This window comes from Mchenga conophoros, linkage group LG7 (assembly GCF_057382185.1).
Source record: "Mchenga conophoros isolate Kocher_MC1m ecotype Shallow Benthic linkage group LG7, M_conophoros_male_GT1.1, whole genome shotgun sequence".
In the NCBI taxonomy this organism is placed as follows: Eukaryota; Metazoa; Chordata; class Actinopteri; order Cichliformes; family Cichlidae; genus Mchenga; species Mchenga conophoros.
Window position 1 is genome coordinate 54,151,419 of NC_140532.1, and position 18,552 is coordinate 54,169,970.

Sequence of the window (18,552 nt, forward strand, 5' to 3'; positions counted from 1 at the left end):
TGCTGAGTTTTCTATTTCTTTGTGTTACTGAAGAAGTGAACAATCCAATTACAACCAGAAATGCCAGTTTAGCAAATCTGACAAAATTCTGCTTCATCCTTGCATCCCATCTGAGATCATGACTTTCCTCCAGATGCTGTTAAAGTAAACTTTGCATTATTAAAATGCTGTTTTCACTAAAACTCTCTAAGGACACGCAGACAACACAGTTAGTTTTAATTCCAGTTTAGGTTTTATTTTTTTTTACACTTTTATTAACAAAACTGTCCTATTACAGTACATCTTTCATTAAAATTGACATTGGCATTTTGAACAGCCTAATTTAATACTTTGTTACATATGAAGTATGTCTGCAGCAGAGCAGCGACTCTGCCTCTAATTAAAAGCAGTGAAAACACTTGCATTTCTTAGTCATTATACTCTTTTTCTACTTGGGTCATCTTTTTGCACTGTAATAAGAATAACCTGTAATAATGCAATTTATAAAATATAATTCTCTCCTCTTTCACAGCTCGCTCTGAGAGATACCATCATCTGGAGACAGAGGAAGAGGACACAAATGATGAAGACTTCAATGTGGACCTGCGGCAGTTTTCCTCTTGTTCTCACAGATTCTCTAAGGTATGTCCTTAATCTCCCTCCTCACATTGTTCCAGTGTCATCATCATTACTGCCAAAGACGTTAGCAATATAAATGAGCTCGAGCCCTCATCTGTCCCGATCCCATTCTCATGGGAGGGGGAAAAACACGAGCGGCTGCCATTTCATATGGAAATGTGTGTCTTGAAAACACAGCCTCCCTCCTGCTCTTCCTTTATCTCCATAGTGTCAAACGTAGATTTCAGCTTTGCATACATTTTACACTTGCAAATGAGATTTATTTTTCTTGGTAGTAATGTGTGACACAGTACACAATACAGACAAGCTGGGAGTCATTGCTGTGCTGCATTGCAGTGTGCTCTCCTCACATCAAAACAAAGCATTACAGTGTGTCTCAGAAAGCAGCAGGGTGTCTCAGAGGAAGCGTTCAGCTATACTGAACCTTCTCGATGCTTGTTGGACACAATGAAGTCTGCATAGCACAGACAAATATAAAATAAAGGTCACGAGGTTACCCAGTATCTGTACCGAATGTGATAGATTTTCTTTCTAAACCTTTTTGGCTCTTTTATTTTTAAACCTCTGTTCACATTTTGTAGCTTACATGTAACAAAGTGAGTCATTGTCGCTGTGTGGCTATCAGGTTTACAGCAGTCTGGATTTGTCCCGTGGGCATCTGGAGGAGAAGGGAGAGACTGAGGAGAAGAAGACCGAGAGCCCGCTGACTGTGGACTCTCTCAGCTGGACGCCAGACTTCGCTGAAGCGTATGAACACCTCCATCTCTAAATCAAAAACGATTACCAGAGTTCATTAATTGCTACACCTGACCATTATATAGACTGAGCACACATTAAGTGAGCAGTTCATTGGATGATGATTGTGCTGGCATACTAAACACATACTGGAAGGATTGTAACGCAATTGTCATGGTTTTTTGGTTTGAGGTGAGGTGGCTGCAGTTTGTAGAACATAGAAAAACTGCAGTGGAAGTGGTTGAAGTATTTAAGTACCAAACTACAAGATGTGATAAAGACGGAGACTAAAAAAAACTTACCTTGTTTAACTTGTCTCCCATTCCAGATCATCTTCTCTTGCACGTCTGGACTCTTTTTAGATATATGTAGAATTCCTTTAATGTAAGCTTGCACTGGTCCCCATGCAGAATCTTCAGCATGTCAAAAAAACAGTGTTTGCGTTTTAGGAAGCTGATAAAGTAGCAAGCAGGCAAGTCTATTGGCTCATCCAGATGGTGAGCGACGATGGTGTTTTTTGAGTGTGCACATGATGGGGTGCTGGCACACTCCACAGTCCAGGAGTGTCCATTTCTGCTTCATTTTCTTCGCAAAGTTGAAATAAAACTTGACTGTCTCAGCCTTGGGGATAAATTCAGCACTTTCTGCATATTCGGGGTTGAAACATGTTAAAAATCTGTAGCTGAAGACGCAGCTATGATCAGCAGCTTTGGTCTTGCGCGCTAAATTTGGCTCAGTTTAAAGAAAAAGTTGATGTTTGCTTCATGTGCAAATTTGAGGGCAGTGGCAAACTTGCACAGTGCAAGTGATTAGGTTGCTGAATTTTCAGTGATCAGGTGAAGTGTTTGACACACATTTTAGGTGCATTCCAGGAGCTTCTTGATTGCATCTGATATTTATGTAAAAATCCATTCCAAGTTAAAGAGGATCAACCTTGTTAAGCTCAACTCAGTAATGGCAGTGGTGTAAAAATAACACTTTATAAATTGAATCATACTGTTCCTGCTGTCCCTCATTCTGAGAAGTCTAGGGTGTTCATCACCTTTACAAGCTTTTGCTCTCTCATGAAGACTCAAAATATTTTTTAGTCATTTGACAGTTACAAAACTCATCTAACGCAAATCTGTTGTTTTATCCAGACCCTCGCTGTCCTCGACAGACACAGACAGTATGAATCAGGGTCCTCGCCCCAGTTTGCTACCAAAGTTTGCCATCTCAGCTGAAAGCGAAGGGGATGAGACATCAGGCATCGGCGATCCCAGCAAAGCCTCGTTCTCCATCGGGGAGTTTCCACAGGACGAGCCTGAAGCTGCCACTCCGGGCAGCACGCACAGCGGGGCCACGCTCTCTGGTACGAGCCGCAGTCTTTAGAATTACACACCTTTCCGTACATGTGTTTGGTTTGTACTTTGTAACATCATTAAGGTGCAGTTCTCTGGAAACAACAACAAACATATGATTGAATGTTCTTGCTTGTTTTATTGGGAACATTGTGCTGTGTTAAATTGAGCTCAGTGCAACTGATTGTTTTTCAACCACGTCAGTTGCCCCCTGCTGGCCATTAGAAAGAATTCAGGCTCTAAGTGCAGACGTTTGACCAAAAAAAAGTAATTGATGTGCAGTTGGCCTAAATGTATAATTTGCACGTTTATTCATTATTTATTATTAATTCATGTTATTTCTATGGGAAGAATAACTGTTTGCTTCATTCCATCCATAAAAAAAGGGAGTTTCTCAGAACATTTGGACCAGCTGACACCCAGGGGAGAGGGTGTGGAGAGCCCTGACAGCACCAGTCACACCTCTGCTGACCACGGACCTCCGTCGACCTCTCTGCGACCTGAGAGTGCTGTAGAGAAGAGCGGAGCCGTGCCAAAAGTCCCAAAGTCTGTGTCAACTGGTGCCCTTTCCCTTATGATCCCTGGAGGTAAGTTAAAAACAAAACAAAAAAACAAAACACACACATATTACCATGCTGATGTTGCCTCAAAATTTTGTAAGCTACATTGTTGACGCATGTGGGAGCAATAACATGTTAAGGATAACAGTAAAAGCAATGGACTTTAAAAATAATCTGAAAAAGATGAAAGTTCACTGTGAAGCTGTCATAATTGGCCCGGCATGCCTCAAGTTCCATGTTAAAAAGAGGCTGTGAGCAAAAACCTGAGCACAAGCTGCTAACAAGGAAAATAATCAGGCATGGTCAGAGCGAGGGTCTTCACTGCAGGGAGAGAAAATCGTATTAGTTTCACCCACAGCTGCAGCAGAATTAATCCTGGCTCAAAAGCTTTTACGGCAATACCTCGGTGATGACTTCAGGGCACGTTATACTCTGATTGATTTTGGAAAAAATTTAAGAACTCAGACGTTGGTCAACTCTTATTTTTCCAGATATCTTTGGAGCATCACCGCTGGCCAGTCCCCTTTCTCCTTACTCCCTCTCCTCAGACCCTTCCTCAAGAGACTCCTCTCCGAGCCGAGACTCCTCCCTCTGTCCCTCTAACCCACGGCAGCCCGTCGTGATCCACAGTTCTGGGAAGAAGTTTGGTTTCACGCTGAGGGCAATCCGGGTGTACGCTTGTGACAGTGACATCTACACAGTCTATCACATGGTCTGGGTAAGGCCTTTAAGCATTTTTTCTTTAAACAAACCCTGTTGAATGACCACAGGACTATGATAGCAGATGTATGATTTTGTTTTGTTTGTTTGTAATAAATTATTTATTATGAAAATTAAAAACTGCACCATCCTAACATAATATTAGTCCATTAATGGGATTTTTTTCCCCCAGCAGTTAAAACTGAAGGCATCACATAGACTTGCTTTTATTCCACATTTTAATTTTAATAAACAGCGGTGAAAATAATTTACAGATGCAACCAGAAGTCAGGGAACTGTGAAGTTTGTGTGCTTATGTTTTAACTTGATGCAATTGAAAGTCTCTTGATAACTACAGGTGTCGCCCTCTGCTGGCCACTGAAAACGATGCGTGCAACAGCATTTTTCTCTTTTGTCTGAACAAAATGTTCTAAAACACAGCTTTAAAAGCAGTTTTAAATGATTCAAATGCTTTTAACACAAAAGGATGATAATGAATCAATACCTTTTTATGTTGATCAGAACGTAGAAGATGGTGGGCCTGCACATAAAGCAGGACTCAAAGCTGGAGACCTCATTACTCATGTGAACGGAGAACCGGTTCACGGTCTTGTCCATACCGAAGTGGTGGAGCTCCTGCTCAAGGTAACGCACAATGTGTGTTCATCTCTAAACAGCTACTGTTAAAATATTTAATAGTTCTGATATTCATTGCGTTTGATGTAATTTCAATTAGAATAAACTGAATAATCTATTTAGGTTGAGGAGTAAGTGCTACTGAAATTGATGTTGTTTCCATTTTTTTAAAAGTGAGTGCAGAAAATTCAGCTCTAATGATTTACTGGAGCGCGACTACAGTCGTTTTAGTTGGAAGATATTTAAATCATAAAAGGGTTTAGGTAAATTCCACTAATATAGATATAAATGTTTGTTCTGATTTTTTAAAAAAAAATCTATCCTCTTCCCAACATCAAGTGTTTTTCTTTTTCTTTTTCAGAGTGGCAGCAAAGTGGCCATCTCTACAACCCCCTTTGAAAATACTTCAATAAAAACTGGTCCTGCCAGAAGGAACAGCTACAGGAGCAAGATGGTCCGATGTGGCAAAAAGCCCAAGAAGGAGAAGACCCCAGAAAGGTACAAATAAGTCCTTAAATTACCTTTGGATCATTTGTTTCTTAACCCCCTTTATTTAAGGGAGACTGAGACAACCAGCTGCTGTGCTTCGATGGAACATTATGGCCCATTATTAAATGATTTTTTGTTTTGGTTAGGGAGGTTTCAATAAATCTGAGTTGCTGAGTTTTATTTAAACTGCTGCATTTCCTCCTCTAAGACAATTTGGTACATTTTTAAAAAGCTAACCATCCACACACAATGTGGAATTTCGTAAGTAAGTTACAAGCACTAGCTCAGTTATAGTTCAGCTTCACTAGGTTCTGCATATCCTGATAAGTTATTGAAGACCACAAGGTCGTATTCCTGCCCTGATACTTGTTTCTGTAAGCGTGGGAACTGCAGTTTTGTTTCTGCAGCCTAATCGTTCTTCAGAAAAGAGGTGAGTGATCCAATTTCCTGTGTGCAGTCATTACTCTATTTCCTGTAGGCCTCTAGAGGGCAGACAGATGGCACTGAGGGAATCATTGAAAATCTGACGATCCTACAGATTCAGTGGGTTGTTTTCCATCTTTAACAGTTAAGAGTACCTGGCACTGTGCAGAGCAGTTACACATGTAAATAGTAAGAAAGCAGCAGCCTGTGGTGTCCATTGTAAACTGTGAATTTAACACTTCGTCATCTCACTTTTCTTTTCACAGGCGCCGCTCCCTTTTCAGACGCTTTGCCATGCAGCCTTCTCCTCTTCTGCATACGAGTCGCAGCTTTTCCTCCCTGAACCACTCGCTGTCATCTGGTGAGAGTCTCCCCGGCTCCCCTACCCACAGTCTCTCCCCTCGTTCCCCTACTGCCGCCTTCCGCCCTGCACCAGATTTCACCCAGTCAGGTGGAGATTTGAACTCATTTTTGATAACAGCTTGAATGTTACTTAATGTTTATCCTCTAATATCCTTTGGGTGTTTTGTGCTTATATATTTCAGGTGGCAACTCATCCCAGAGCAGCTCTCCCAGCTCCAGTGCTCCCAACTCCCCTGCTGGCTCAGGCCACATTCGGCCCAGCACCCTGCATGGCCTCGGCCCCAAACTGCCAGGTCAGAGGCTTCGTCAGGGTCGACGCAAGTCTGCCAGTAGCATTCCCCTCTCTCCACTGGCTCGCACGCCTTCACCTACCCCCCAGCCAACATCTCCCCAGCGCTCACCCCCTCCCCTTCTCAGTGGACACTCTGTCGCCATTTCCAAAACAACCCAGGGTTTTCCAGCCAAGATTCATTCCCCACCCACAATTGTGAGACACATTGTCCGCCCCAAGAGTGCTGAACCGCCTCGCTCACCTCTCCTAAAGCGTGTTCAGTCTGAAGAAAAGCTGTCTCCTTCTTACACAGGGGAAAAGAAGCACCTGTGCCCAAGAAAACGCAGCTTAGAAGTGACCCAAGAAGAGGTGCAGGACGAGGACGTGAGGACAGGAGAGCGCGATTTCACCGGCCTGCAGAGTGTGGATGAAGCAGCCTGTGAGCCACTGACAATCACTCGTTTACGGCCTGTCGAGCAGGGCTGCCTAAAAAGGCCAATCAGCCGTAAGATGGGCCGGCAGGAGTCTATAGAAGAGCTCGACAAGGAAAAACTGAAGTCCAAGATGGTTGTGAAACGACAGGAGTGGTCAGAGAGGAGGGAGTCTCTACAGAAGCAAGATGCTCTGCATGAGTCCGATTCATCGGCACCGTGTGCTTATGATGGGGACGAAGGCTTTCTGGTCCGAAGCCAAAACAAAGTGCAGAGCAGCCCGGAGTCTGGAACGCTGGAGGCTAAAGCTGCTAGTTCAACTCTTAAAGACGTTCTGTATAAAAAGCTGAGCACACGTGTCAGTGAAGTCATCGCTGAGCCTTCTGGTGGCAGCAGTGAAAGTGATGGAGCGCTGCGATCGGCTCTGTGTTCTGGTCACCCAGAATGGCAGCACTCTCGACAGGGTAAAGACGGCATGAAGCCAGACAGACTGGACTTCAAAGCTCCCAGTATCGAGTTCACCAGGAAGAGGTTGTCATTCGAAGAACGAGAAGACTGCATGTGTCGGTTGACTTCGACCCTCCATGAGAACCTCCACTTTGGTTCTACGAGATCGAAGAGCCTTCAGCTGGACACGGCCATGCCTCACGACCACATGAAGGCCGGACTGGGAAGCGTCCACTCGAGCCCTGAAGGTCTGGCCCCTAAGCTTTTCTCTGGCAGAGGAGAGAGCGCTGTGGAGAAACTCCATCTTATCTCTTCTGCAGAGTCTCCGCTTAGAAAAACATCATCTGAATATAAACTTGAAGGACGCCACGTCTCTTCTCTAAAGCCTCTTGAGGGCACCCTGGACATTGGTCTGCTCTCTGGACCCAGAGTTTCTAAAACAGAAACTTGTTTGTCCAAGATGGCAGAGAACACAAGTGACACAGTTTCTGTAAACCCACCAATACGACTTCAGAGCCCTACTGAAAGGCAAATAACCATCCCCCAAACAAAAACCACAGACAAGATGAAGAGTCCCCTAACTTGTTCTCTAAGCCCTGAAGCCGTTTCTTCTGTAAACAGCATTGTTGTCTCCAAGGAGCAATCAAATAATTCAGCAACAGAAATGAAAGTCAATGCAAGTGGTGAGAAAACACAGGATAGACAAGGCGAGTCATTGAAGGCCTCAAACAGCAAAGCAGATCCCTCAACTTTTAGTGTTAAACAAGAAGGAAGGACCGGTATGAAAGCCAGCCATGAGCACAGAGGCCCTCGACACAGCTCCCACTTCTCCTCCTGTGGAAAAACACCCTCCATACGGGAAGTGAGCAACGAAGATCAGGAGGATGAGGTGGAGCAGCAGGAAGAGATACCAGACACTACATCACAAAATACTGACAGCTCCAAGACAGCAGTCTCTTTGGTAGACTTAAAAACTTCCCCTCCATTTACAACACTGGAGGCTCGAGCTGTTAGTAAACCTCTGACTGGGCCACTGAAGCAGAGTGCAGACTCAGTTTTGGATACAGGTCAACTTCAGAGCTGTGAGAAGAGAAAAACTGCAGCACAGAGCTCAGACACAACCTCACGACCCGCTTCTGAGGCGAATGTGCAGACCAACTCTGCATCGGTACATGTTCCAGCGAATGTGCCAAACATTTGTTCCTCAAATACAGAACCAGGAGTTTCTGTCTCGGCATCAGCGTTTGGAGCATTACCTGATAGTAAATCAGAGCACAGTGAAACATCTGTCAGCTCATCTGTGAAGCTGGTTGGAGATGCAGGCAGCTCGGGCTCCAAGACGGAAAACAGTGCAAGTTCCACAGCTGCAAAAGTGGAGCAGAAGAAAGAAGTTTGTACGATAAACAAGGCCACTTCACTGAATATTATTACAGATGCCACACTGAACAAAAAGCATAACACTGTGTCTGCTGCTGCAGTACAGGACAGTGGCATGTCGCTGCAGAAGAAAGACGTTAACGTATCACCAAAGACGAAGAATACAGCGGCTGTGAAAGATTCAGAGCAGCCATCACAGATGTGTCCGACTGAAAAAGCACAACACAGATCGTCCGATGCACAACTTTGCACGTCTGTTGTCAGTGTTAAAGAAAACACTGTGGTCCCTTCAGCAAAGCTCAAAAGTTCAGGTTCGACAGCTACAAGTGAAACTGTTTCGAGTCCCAAAAGCAAGTCGAGGCCTGACCCGCAGCCCACGCTGCCCACGTCTGTGAAGAGAGAGAAGGAAGCAAAAACACAAGAGAGCGCAGCTCCTCCCGTCCCAGCTGTCAAAGGAAGTCCAAGTTCAAAAGAGAAGGATTTGCCTAAGGAGTCTGCCCCCTCGACTTCACACGTTCAAGCAACCCACGACGCTAAACGGAAAGAAGCCTCGCCGGTATCCGCCGGCGATGGCGCAAAGAGTGAAGACTCTGTGCAAGCGAAGCCCTTGCCCACTCATGCTGACACGAGGCAGCGAGAAATACAGCCCAAATGTTCTGCTGCTGTCAAAGACGTCCCGAACTCGAAGCTGAAATCTCTCCCTCCTAAAACATCATCAGCTCTGAAGCCTGCTGCAGCTCCAGCAATTAAACAAACTCTCGATTCCAAACCTAAAGACACTTCACCTAAAAACCACCCCACAGTTATTAAAGACCCCCGTGACCCCAAAACAAAAGAATGCGCCCTGCCTCTCACTACATCTCAGCAGCTCAGGAAGGAGCCTCTGCCGCCATCAGATGTGTCCTCTCAGCCCGACCCACCAGCTGTGCTGCCTAAACTTCCAGCGAAAACAGAACCACCGAGCAGCGCAGACACCTCAGGCAAAGGCTTCAGTTGTGAGCCTGCAGTCAAGATATCCAAGGATGCTCCCAAGTCTGAAGTGGTCAAACCGGACAGTCACAAGCCCCCGGACACCAGAACCACCACCCCAGACAAACCGGCATCATCTCTCCGGAAGGAGCAGGGTGAAAGAAAGAAAAAGGAAACCGCTCAAGAAGTCACGCCTGCACAGAAAAACACTAAGAGAGACACTTCCAGGGCTTCTCCATCTGCAGCTAAAGACAGTTTAGACAGAGACACGAGCAGGTGCAAGCAGCTGAAGGAGTCACCGCGTAGCTCCAGTAACAAAAAGTAAAGAGGAAAGTGATGATTTCAAAAAACAAAAGAAAAACGTGACTGCTTCAAATAATCCAGATAAAGTAAAAAGTTGGGATTGATTTGTGCAATCATCATCATGCCTTCTTTTTTTGTTTATTTGAGGACCAGGCAAGCTGTTACAAGCTGATAGAGAGGGAAAGTCTGCGTGTGTGTGTGTGTGTGTGTGTGCATGTGTGTGTGTGTGTTTAATAAGATTATTCATAACAACATGTTGATGTTTCTAGGTTTGAATGTAGGCGATCATTTGCCGATCCTTTCTGAAGTTTTACTTTCATGTCAATCGAATGTTTGGAGGATTTCTTTCTGTTCGTTGCAGAACACTTCGTGCAATCAGTGTGTTTAAGGGGCAACGGGGAGGACACCTGTAAAGGCCGTGATGTACTAGAGAGTCTGTGCCATAAGCAGTTTTGAATTGCACTCTTTCTTCTAGACTCGGAGGATCTGAAGTCTTTTAATGCAGTAGACCACACAATGTTGTCGAGCAGTTGTGTTGTTAACGTTCAGTATGATCAGATTGTTTTAATGTTGGGTTTCGTACAGTGGTACACAAAAGAAACGCACTATATCTCGTGCTTTTCACCTAAAACCTGAAACAAAGTAACTATAGGATCACGATAGGATTCTAAAAATCATAAATTAGTGAAGGGGCCTTAGATATATGGGAAATCAGACTTGCTTCTTTTTTTTTTTTTTAAGCAAGATGTGGTGTTTATTCACATTCCTCTGGCATCTTGTACATATATTTTTGATTTTTATGCAATATAGTGTAAATAAGATACCATTGTAAAACAGGGATACATGGGCTTACATGATTGTCGTTTGTATTATATGTATAGATTTTGCAGTGTCATGTTTGTATGCTAAGTATTAAGAGTATCATGTTCTGCTTGTGTGGTCTAAAGTAAGCTACAGCAGTGTGTCTCATCAAACGTTTCCTCTTCTGTGTGACTTTCAACATGTTTTCACATGTTCCAAAATGAACTTGAAGAGAGGAGAGGGCATGAGGGGCTATTTCTAAAAACAGAAAAAAAAATGTAGCATTATATAACAAAACTGTGAGGGCTGTCAGCGTTTCTCCAAGAATGTCTTTGTTGATGATGTGTTCACTGGCTGATTAAGCTCTGAAGATTGTAAAATACGGGACATTGTGTTTGAGGAAGATGAACCAGCAGTTCTGCATAGTAATCACAGCAGTAGATTTCTAGAAGCCGTGGGCCTCGTCTCTGGGTTACGTCCACGCTATCGTTAAGGTCACTTGTGCGAGTAAAACACGATCTGAAGCGGTTCATGTTAAAGTGCTTTGCTGTCAGGGTTTTGGTGTTTTGGATGCTTCATAAAGAAGCTCCACCCGGGCGAAGATTTTATGATGGCTTTGCATAACATAGTTCATGTCTGCTTGAAAGTTTGAGGTCACTTTGAGCTGGATTTTTTTTTCTTTTCTTTTTTTAAACAAACATTAATGGCATATCTGCTCATTACTGTCTGACCTTGTATAATTTTGTCTTGTTCAAACACTATCTGATCTGTTGGCAAACCTGAAAAATTGTTTCACCAATCTAAGAAGCAATACTTTAGAATGATGTTTGGAGTATAAATGCTGTGGGTTTGATTTGAGTCTAAAGATTAAAAGAACTTTCCTGTGAAACATGTCACGTTACTGTCGTTCTAGGAAAGGGGGGGAAAAGTGCTGCACAGTTTGCTGTTACAGGTATCATTTAATGAAGCTGGACTCTGTTTCTCGAGTCCTTTCATTCAGCTGTAAACGCACTTCTTCTTCTTTTTCGATTGCCATTAGAGCCACTTTGCGCTGTTCTGTGATGAGTCGTACACACAGTTTGTATGAAATCTTGTGTTGCCTCACGAAATGGATCAACATCGATTTCAGAGGAAAATTCGTTAGTCAAACCTCCCCACGCCGACGCTCCAGACAATCAGCTCGCTAAAAGTATTGCTCCTTTAACCAGCTGTTTAGATTCGGTCGCTCTTTCAAAGTGATAATGATCTGCTCTAATTACACAATGTGCCATAGCTTCCTAAAACGTGTTTCTGGATGCATATGCAAATATTCCCTTAGATGATTCAGTTGATCACAATGTCACGTTTAACTGCTCCCATCAACTCTAAGTGACCACAAACTTTTCAGCTATGAATGTGAATTTCATGTTGGCGTGCTAATACCGTGGTACTACGCATATAGGCTGTTGTATATCCGCATACACTTGCTACCATTTACACACTTTTCTATATGGTAGATGCCTTTAAATTGCAAACCCTAAATGAAAACCACAAAGTAGCCTAGGACACTAGTATTAGCATCATTAGCTCTGTTGTGCTGGCTGTATAAAACCAGATCCACCGTGTTGTTCGGAGGTCACGGTCTAAATCTAAATGTTCCACACAGTATGTGTCTAAGAGTGAAAGTGAAAACCAAGATTGACAGCAGAGATTTTAATGTTAAAAGAATCTAATGTTCAGCTGCATTGGATATTGTAAAAGTATTGCTAATGTATCGTGAGATAGTAATAAATGCACCTTAATCTTTACCAATGTTAAGTTCAAAGGGTGAGTGCAGCAGAGCGGTTTATGAATCCCTCACTTTAGGTTTTTTTTTTTCATTCCCCCAACACTCACGTTTTCCTTTCCTGTGACGACACACGTTTAAATCTTTAAAGCACATTCAGTGTTTGTTTACAAAGCGTCATGGATGTATATTTTGTATATTGTTGATTTGCCAAATCTGCGTCCTGTGTTACAGATAATGTTTCTAGTCGTGCGAGGTTTGCCTCCTCGCCACCATGATTTGTTTGTGCAGTAATCGATGTCTCTTCACGTCACGTTCTACTCTGTCTTCTCGTCTTTTCAGATTTCCTTTTATTTCCTCCTCTGTGCAAAACTAGTATTAGATGAACTTGCTTATGTTGGTTTGTCTTTTAGAATATGTGCAATAAAAGTGTTTTGAGTTTTGTATTTTGCCCAAGGAAAGCTCTATGGATGTCATACATGTTGTATATTAAAACAGATATTTATACTTCTAATGTTGCGTAATACTGAAAATAAAATGGAATTATGAGTTACTGTTTTGCAGTTTTGTTTTTTTGTTAGCCTGAATTGAAAATGTAGTTAAAGATATATCAGAAAAAAACAAGAATTTACCATAAATATGCTTAAAGCCACAACACAATGTTACTGTGTTTATGGATGAGATGTGCAGCCCTTTAATAGTTTGTAGTTGTGCAACCTAAATTCATGACAAAATATAATACAGCAATATTTTTTTTTCTGAATGCCATTTTATATTCTGAATGATGAAATGTGCACATTTCAGTTAGTTGTGGTTATTTGCTGGTTTAACTGGAATCAAATGTACATACAGGAAGTTTACACTTGATCACGGTAAGTAATGCAATTCCAAAAGGGGGCAGCATCTTTCTGTGTGTGTGCCAGGGCTCTTCAAATAGGTCCTCTGTTACGCAACATGCAGAGAGTCAGACGATTAATGAAGTGTGGCGCACTGAGAAATCTAAACAAATATAAATATGCAAAGAACACTGATCTGCATTCATCGTGTATTTCAAAGTAAAACTGCATGTTATCATTTACATATTATGAGCTTCTGGAATAATCAGATGAGCGAGCCTCAGAGAAATAAGTCCCCATTGGTCTTTTCATTCATGATTAATGGTGCAGATGGATCAGCAACCACAGCCTGATTAATAAGCAAAAACATTAATTAGAGGAAGGAATTGGTGGGAAAAATGGTGTTTGGGAATAGTGCTGGGAAAATGTGCTGGTGCAGCTACAGGTCAAAAACCTTCATATGCTTCAACTTTAAAGATTTCTGAAAACGTCTTCATGGCTGCAGTATCAGAAATAATTAGTTGACCTTGAACCTCTAAATCCTGCTTAGCCTCAGCATTCTTAGCATCTCACCGCTTTACAGGGACACATTTAATTATTTTCACTAGCTTGTTTAACAAAGGAGAAAAAATGCAGATGTTTTTGTGTAGCCTCTGAAAGAAGTCGATATAAGAGAAAACCAAATTCTCATTGGAGATCATCAGTTTCTCTAGTGGCTATTGGGATTTCACCTTTAGCATTCATCCACCCGCTATCGCTTCTTTTGAAAATATAATCTAATAGATTGCCAGGTTATTTAAATATATTATTGCTGTAGTCTGCAACAGAGAGATTGTAGAGTGGAGGCTGGCTGGATCATAATCCATTTTGGAAAGATTTATCAATACTGATGATGTAACCAGCCATGTGCATTGTTATCAGCAGGCTGTGGGGTTAAAGGGGGAGAGAGCTGAGAGACATGCGTACATTGTAGAGAGTACTCAACAATATGCATTTAACCTCCCCCAAGTTCCACTTTCTATTCATTTAAATGGATATGATCAACAGCATTGATCAGAACATTGTATTCTACAGACAGTCGTATTTCTCAGAGGATAAATCTTAAAAAACAAACAAACAAAAAACAACCTCCAGCCGTTTTGTGGCGCTTACCTGTGTTTCCAACTCAGCCAAGAGTGAAAACCTCTCCAGCGGATCCTGAGTCAGCTGCAAGTCCTCCTGGTAGGCCATGTCTGAGCTAGAGAAAAATCAGTGAAGGTGACAGCAGTGGTCTGTGGCCACCACCTGCAAAACCATCCCTGCTTTTACAGTCATGTGCATTTTAATTACCAGAGTGTTGAGTTTAAGGAGGGGGCACATAAGCTCACAGGCACATGTAGATTGTAGACATTGAAATCATATCGAAAAGCTTTCGCATGTTCACCATACGCTAATGATCATGTAGGTTTGTATGTTCCCTTTCTCCTCCGGGACAAGTGGACGAATCTTGATAAAACTTTGCATAAACACTGCTGAGGGCACTGACAGTAGCGTCTGTGTGGTGTATACAAATATTTTATACAAATCCAACAGTATATATATTTGCACATGTGGCAGTTCAGTTGGACACGATGTGTTTAGTTTGTTGATGTTTAGTGTGCGCATTTTTACTTTTGTTTATATTGTAGACATTTAGGTTTGTTATGTATTTTAATGGTCTGAACAAATTTTTAATCTTCCCTGTGCAGCTGAGCGGCTGCTGGTTGTTGATCAAGCGATCAAAGTAAGCGACTATAATGACCATCATTTAGTCAACTATAGTCTTCTATATATTTCATTGTGAATGTTACAATCCATATTTATTTTAATGTAATATATTTTTAATTTTATGCATTTATATTGTTCAAAATATGACATCTAACAAGTTTGTCAAATTATTACAACCAGTATTGTCCATGCATAGCTAGTACCAATAATACTAACTTGTGTTAGCAAAGCCTGTTCACAGTGCTAGTTTACATACTGCTAGCAAAGCTGTACTAAAGTTCCTCCAGGGGGTTTAATCGTAAACAAATGAGCCAAATTGACTGGTATAAAATAAATGAGGATTCATGTCAATGAATTTCTGTGCAAGAGTTCACACTTGTCTTTGTTTTAGACTGGGGACAGTGAGTTGCGTGAGGAAAACTAAAAGTATCTCTGGCAGGGCCTTCCATCCAGTCATTGTTCTTCATATACAAACTAAAGTGAAACTTTCATGGTGGCATTACAGAGCCTGCTGGATGATCGCAAAAGTAAGCAGGTTTCAACTTGTGGGGAGCCTGAATGCCACGATGCAGTTTTATGGCAGTACATCAAACTGTTGCTGAGATAAATCAGTGTGGCGCAAAGCGGTCGACTGACCAACCAAATGTGACCAAGTGGTCGGCGGGGTTATGCACAAAATAAATAAACTTGACAACGCCACCTAGGGGAATTACACCCCCAGGAAATATATTTAAGAAAAATAAATAAAAGGAATAAAAGAAAACCGCACAGATTCAAGGATGCACACTGAGGCAGGTTGGCTTCCAATATTAAAACAGTTTTATTTATAGAAATAAAATATTATAAATAATATTTTATAAATAAAATATTAAAAGGCAAGATGTAGCGTCATTATTGACAGTGTCCTACAGTAAAAATAAACAATCGTGGAACTTGGACTTACCAGCAGCCGTGGAACCAAAAGAAAATCACACCAAAAGAATCACTGCAGACCACCCAGTGCTGTACAAAAGAAAGTGTGAAAACGACCCACCACCTGAGGTCCCAGGGCCACTGGCTCGTCCTCCTTCACTGAAATAAAACACAGAAAAGTATGTTAAAAGAATAAAAGGACACTGAGCGTCAGGCTCGCTACAAATCATAAAAAGACTAAAACACACGTTAATAACTTTAATAAAAGAAATCACACACACACACACACACACACACACACACACACACACACACAGGAAAGGCTTATTCCCCACGGGTCAAACTACCACTCGTGCTGGTAATAATTATTCTCAAGCGTAGGCCGGTCTGGCTCCCCACCGGCTGAGACCGGCCACCCAGGCGATTTAGAGTCCCAGCACGACACTCGGGCAGAGAATCACTTCAGCCCGATCACAGAAGTGTGGGTACGAGCAACAGTCCAGGGTAAAATAGAACACCAGGCGAACCCAAAAAAAGGTAAGCCTACTTAATAAAAACAAGATAAGACAAAACGAGACAAGACAGCAGACTCCACCAAGGAGGAGTTCACAACAGCAACTGAGAAGGCAGTCCACTCTTCCAATTTAGGTTGGACAATTTACCATGGAGAGGTGAGTACAGCAGTGAACCCTGAAACAGATAAGTGTAACCTTAAACTCTTATAGCTATGAATGCTAATAAAAGTAGTTCTAACAGCTTACCCCAGGACCGGAGGCACTATACTCTCATTGGTGGAGATACCACGAACACCTCTCTCCGCAATGGCAGAATTAAACAGACTGCTGCGCTACAACAGGCCGGAAAAGGATATTAACACCAATTCCAGTATTCGGAGGGAATCCAAGGTTAAGCGAGAGCATACCTGTAGCTGTCGTATAATCGGCTCTTGCTGATCAATCCGTCGCAGTACGCCAGCATTTACTGCTGTATCGTACCAGAAGCTCGGGAGGAATTAATCCAACAAGACATCGGCTTAGCTTTATACAGGCTAGCGCCACCCTGCAATCAATGTGCAGGTGGGTTCCCAATTAACCCGATCACCTGATACAAGGAGCGAGTGCAGTGGAAAGAGAGCGAGGGTGGTAGAGCGAGCGAGAGAGAGAGAGAATGAGAGAAGAAAAACAACGGAAGGCGAGTAGCCCATCTGGCTACATCTACCCCCCTTTTTTGTATTGGCGCCCCGACAATAACTCAAGGAACCTAACACCATGGCCTGAATATGGCAAGCTGAGCATTAGCAACTGACGCAGATTCAACAGGACGTGGCAAGTGATAAACATTTGAGTGATGACCAGCTGTTGAACGTGCTGTTCTCCGCAAATGTGGCCCACTCACCTCAGACTGTTCAACAGAGCCTGAGGAAGAACCTGGGGGAGCAGAGGTCGAGGGTGCTACAATCACACTGGGAGTAGACCTGAGCTCCACCGATGGAACTCTAGAGGCATCGGGAAGTGACACCACAGGTGCGACAGGGTGTGAGGGTACCTCAGGGACAAGGAGCCACAACTCGTCGTCACTCAGAGAGGTCTGCTCTGAGTCAGCGGGTACAGGTGGGGGTGGAACCGGTGGACCAGGTGTAGGTGGTCCTAGGCGGACCTGTGCCTTTAACATGTCACGATGGACATGTCGAACCTTCTCCAAGTCTCCCACGGGGGCAATGGTATAAACAGCCCCGTTCTCTTGGGGTGCCCTCAACACCTGATAGACCACAGAGCTCCAAAGGTCCTGGATCTTGTGCCGGCCCCGGGTGCTATGATCTCGAAGATACACCAGCTGACCGACCTTTAAAGGAACAGGGTGGACTCTCTGGTCATGCCGTTCCTTACGGCGGTCAGCGGCCAGCGACAACCGTGCCCGAGCTCCCTCAAAAGCCACCATTAACCTGGCTTGATGCTCGGCCACCCAGTCCTGTACCTCTCCAGGCACTGGGTCCTGAACGCGGCCTAGAAGGAAATCAATAGGCAGCCTAGGATCCCTGCCAAACATCAAGAGAAACGGTGACTCTCCGGTGCCCTGATGTGGCGTGCTATTATAGCAAAAGAGCACATGCGGTAAGCATGCAGCCCAGTCGCGTTTCTGAGATGATGGCAGAGTCCGGAGGAGGTTATGGAGGGTTCGGTTAAACCGTTCGCACTGCCCATTACCCGCTGGGTGGTAAGGGGTTGTACGGGACTTGGCTACCCGATACAATTCGCATAACTGTTGCATCACCAAACTCTCAAAATTTCTACCCTGGTCAGAGTGGAGGCGGCTTGGAACGCCAAACTTAAAAAACCACTCTGTTAACAGGGCCTGGGCCACAGTAGAGGCCCGCTGGTCCCGGGTAGGGACTGCAACAGTGTATTTGCTAAAAACGTCAGTCATAACCAAAACGTTTTCAACTCCACTACGGGAAGGTTCCAACACCGTGAAGTCTATGGCCAGGATTTCATTTGGCCTAGACGCCAACAGGTGACCCATATAACTATGAGGCCCCAACCCTGAGTCCTTTGCGACCTGACAGCGTTCACAACGCTGAACCCATTGCTTGATGTCAGAGGACATCCCGGGCCAATAGCAACGCTGCCTGACCAGTTCAGTGGTGCGCTCAATACCTTGGTGCCCATGGTCCTGGTGCAGCTGCCTCAAGGTCTCAGGCTTCAGAGCCTCTGGGAGAACAAGTTGGAGGGCTTCCTCACCTCCACCTGGACGCAAAATACGGCGATAAAGGATGCCATCCTTCTCCACCAGACGATCCCACTGACGCAGCAGAACCATGACTGGTTTGGGGA

At 43.5% G+C, this 18,552-nt stretch overlaps 1 protein-coding gene across 7 annotated transcripts in view; it reads left to right on the top strand.

Annotated features, from left to right (window-relative positions):
* mast4 (microtubule associated serine/threonine kinase family member 4) overlaps positions 1-12,780 on the top strand; it is a 97,746-nt gene extending 84,966 nt beyond the window's left edge. For all 7 annotated transcript variants that reach the window (XM_085280192.1, XM_085280193.1, XM_085280194.1 and 4 more), the window contains 9 exons: positions 512-621; positions 1,244-1,365; positions 2,493-2,704; positions 3,080-3,280; positions 3,745-3,971; positions 4,475-4,597; positions 4,950-5,086; positions 5,767-5,951; positions 6,046-12,780. In XM_085280192.1, the coding sequence (XP_085136318.1) occupies positions 512-621; positions 1,244-1,365; positions 2,493-2,704; positions 3,080-3,280; positions 3,745-3,971; positions 4,475-4,597; positions 4,950-5,086; positions 5,767-5,951; positions 6,046-9,683 (4,955 nt within the window). In that variant the 3' untranslated portion in view covers positions 9,684-12,780. The remainder of the gene's footprint in view (positions 1-511; positions 622-1,243; positions 1,366-2,492; positions 2,705-3,079; positions 3,281-3,744; positions 3,972-4,474; positions 4,598-4,949; positions 5,087-5,766; positions 5,952-6,045) is intronic.
* The last annotated feature ends 5,772 nt before the right edge of the window (positions 12,781-18,552 follow it).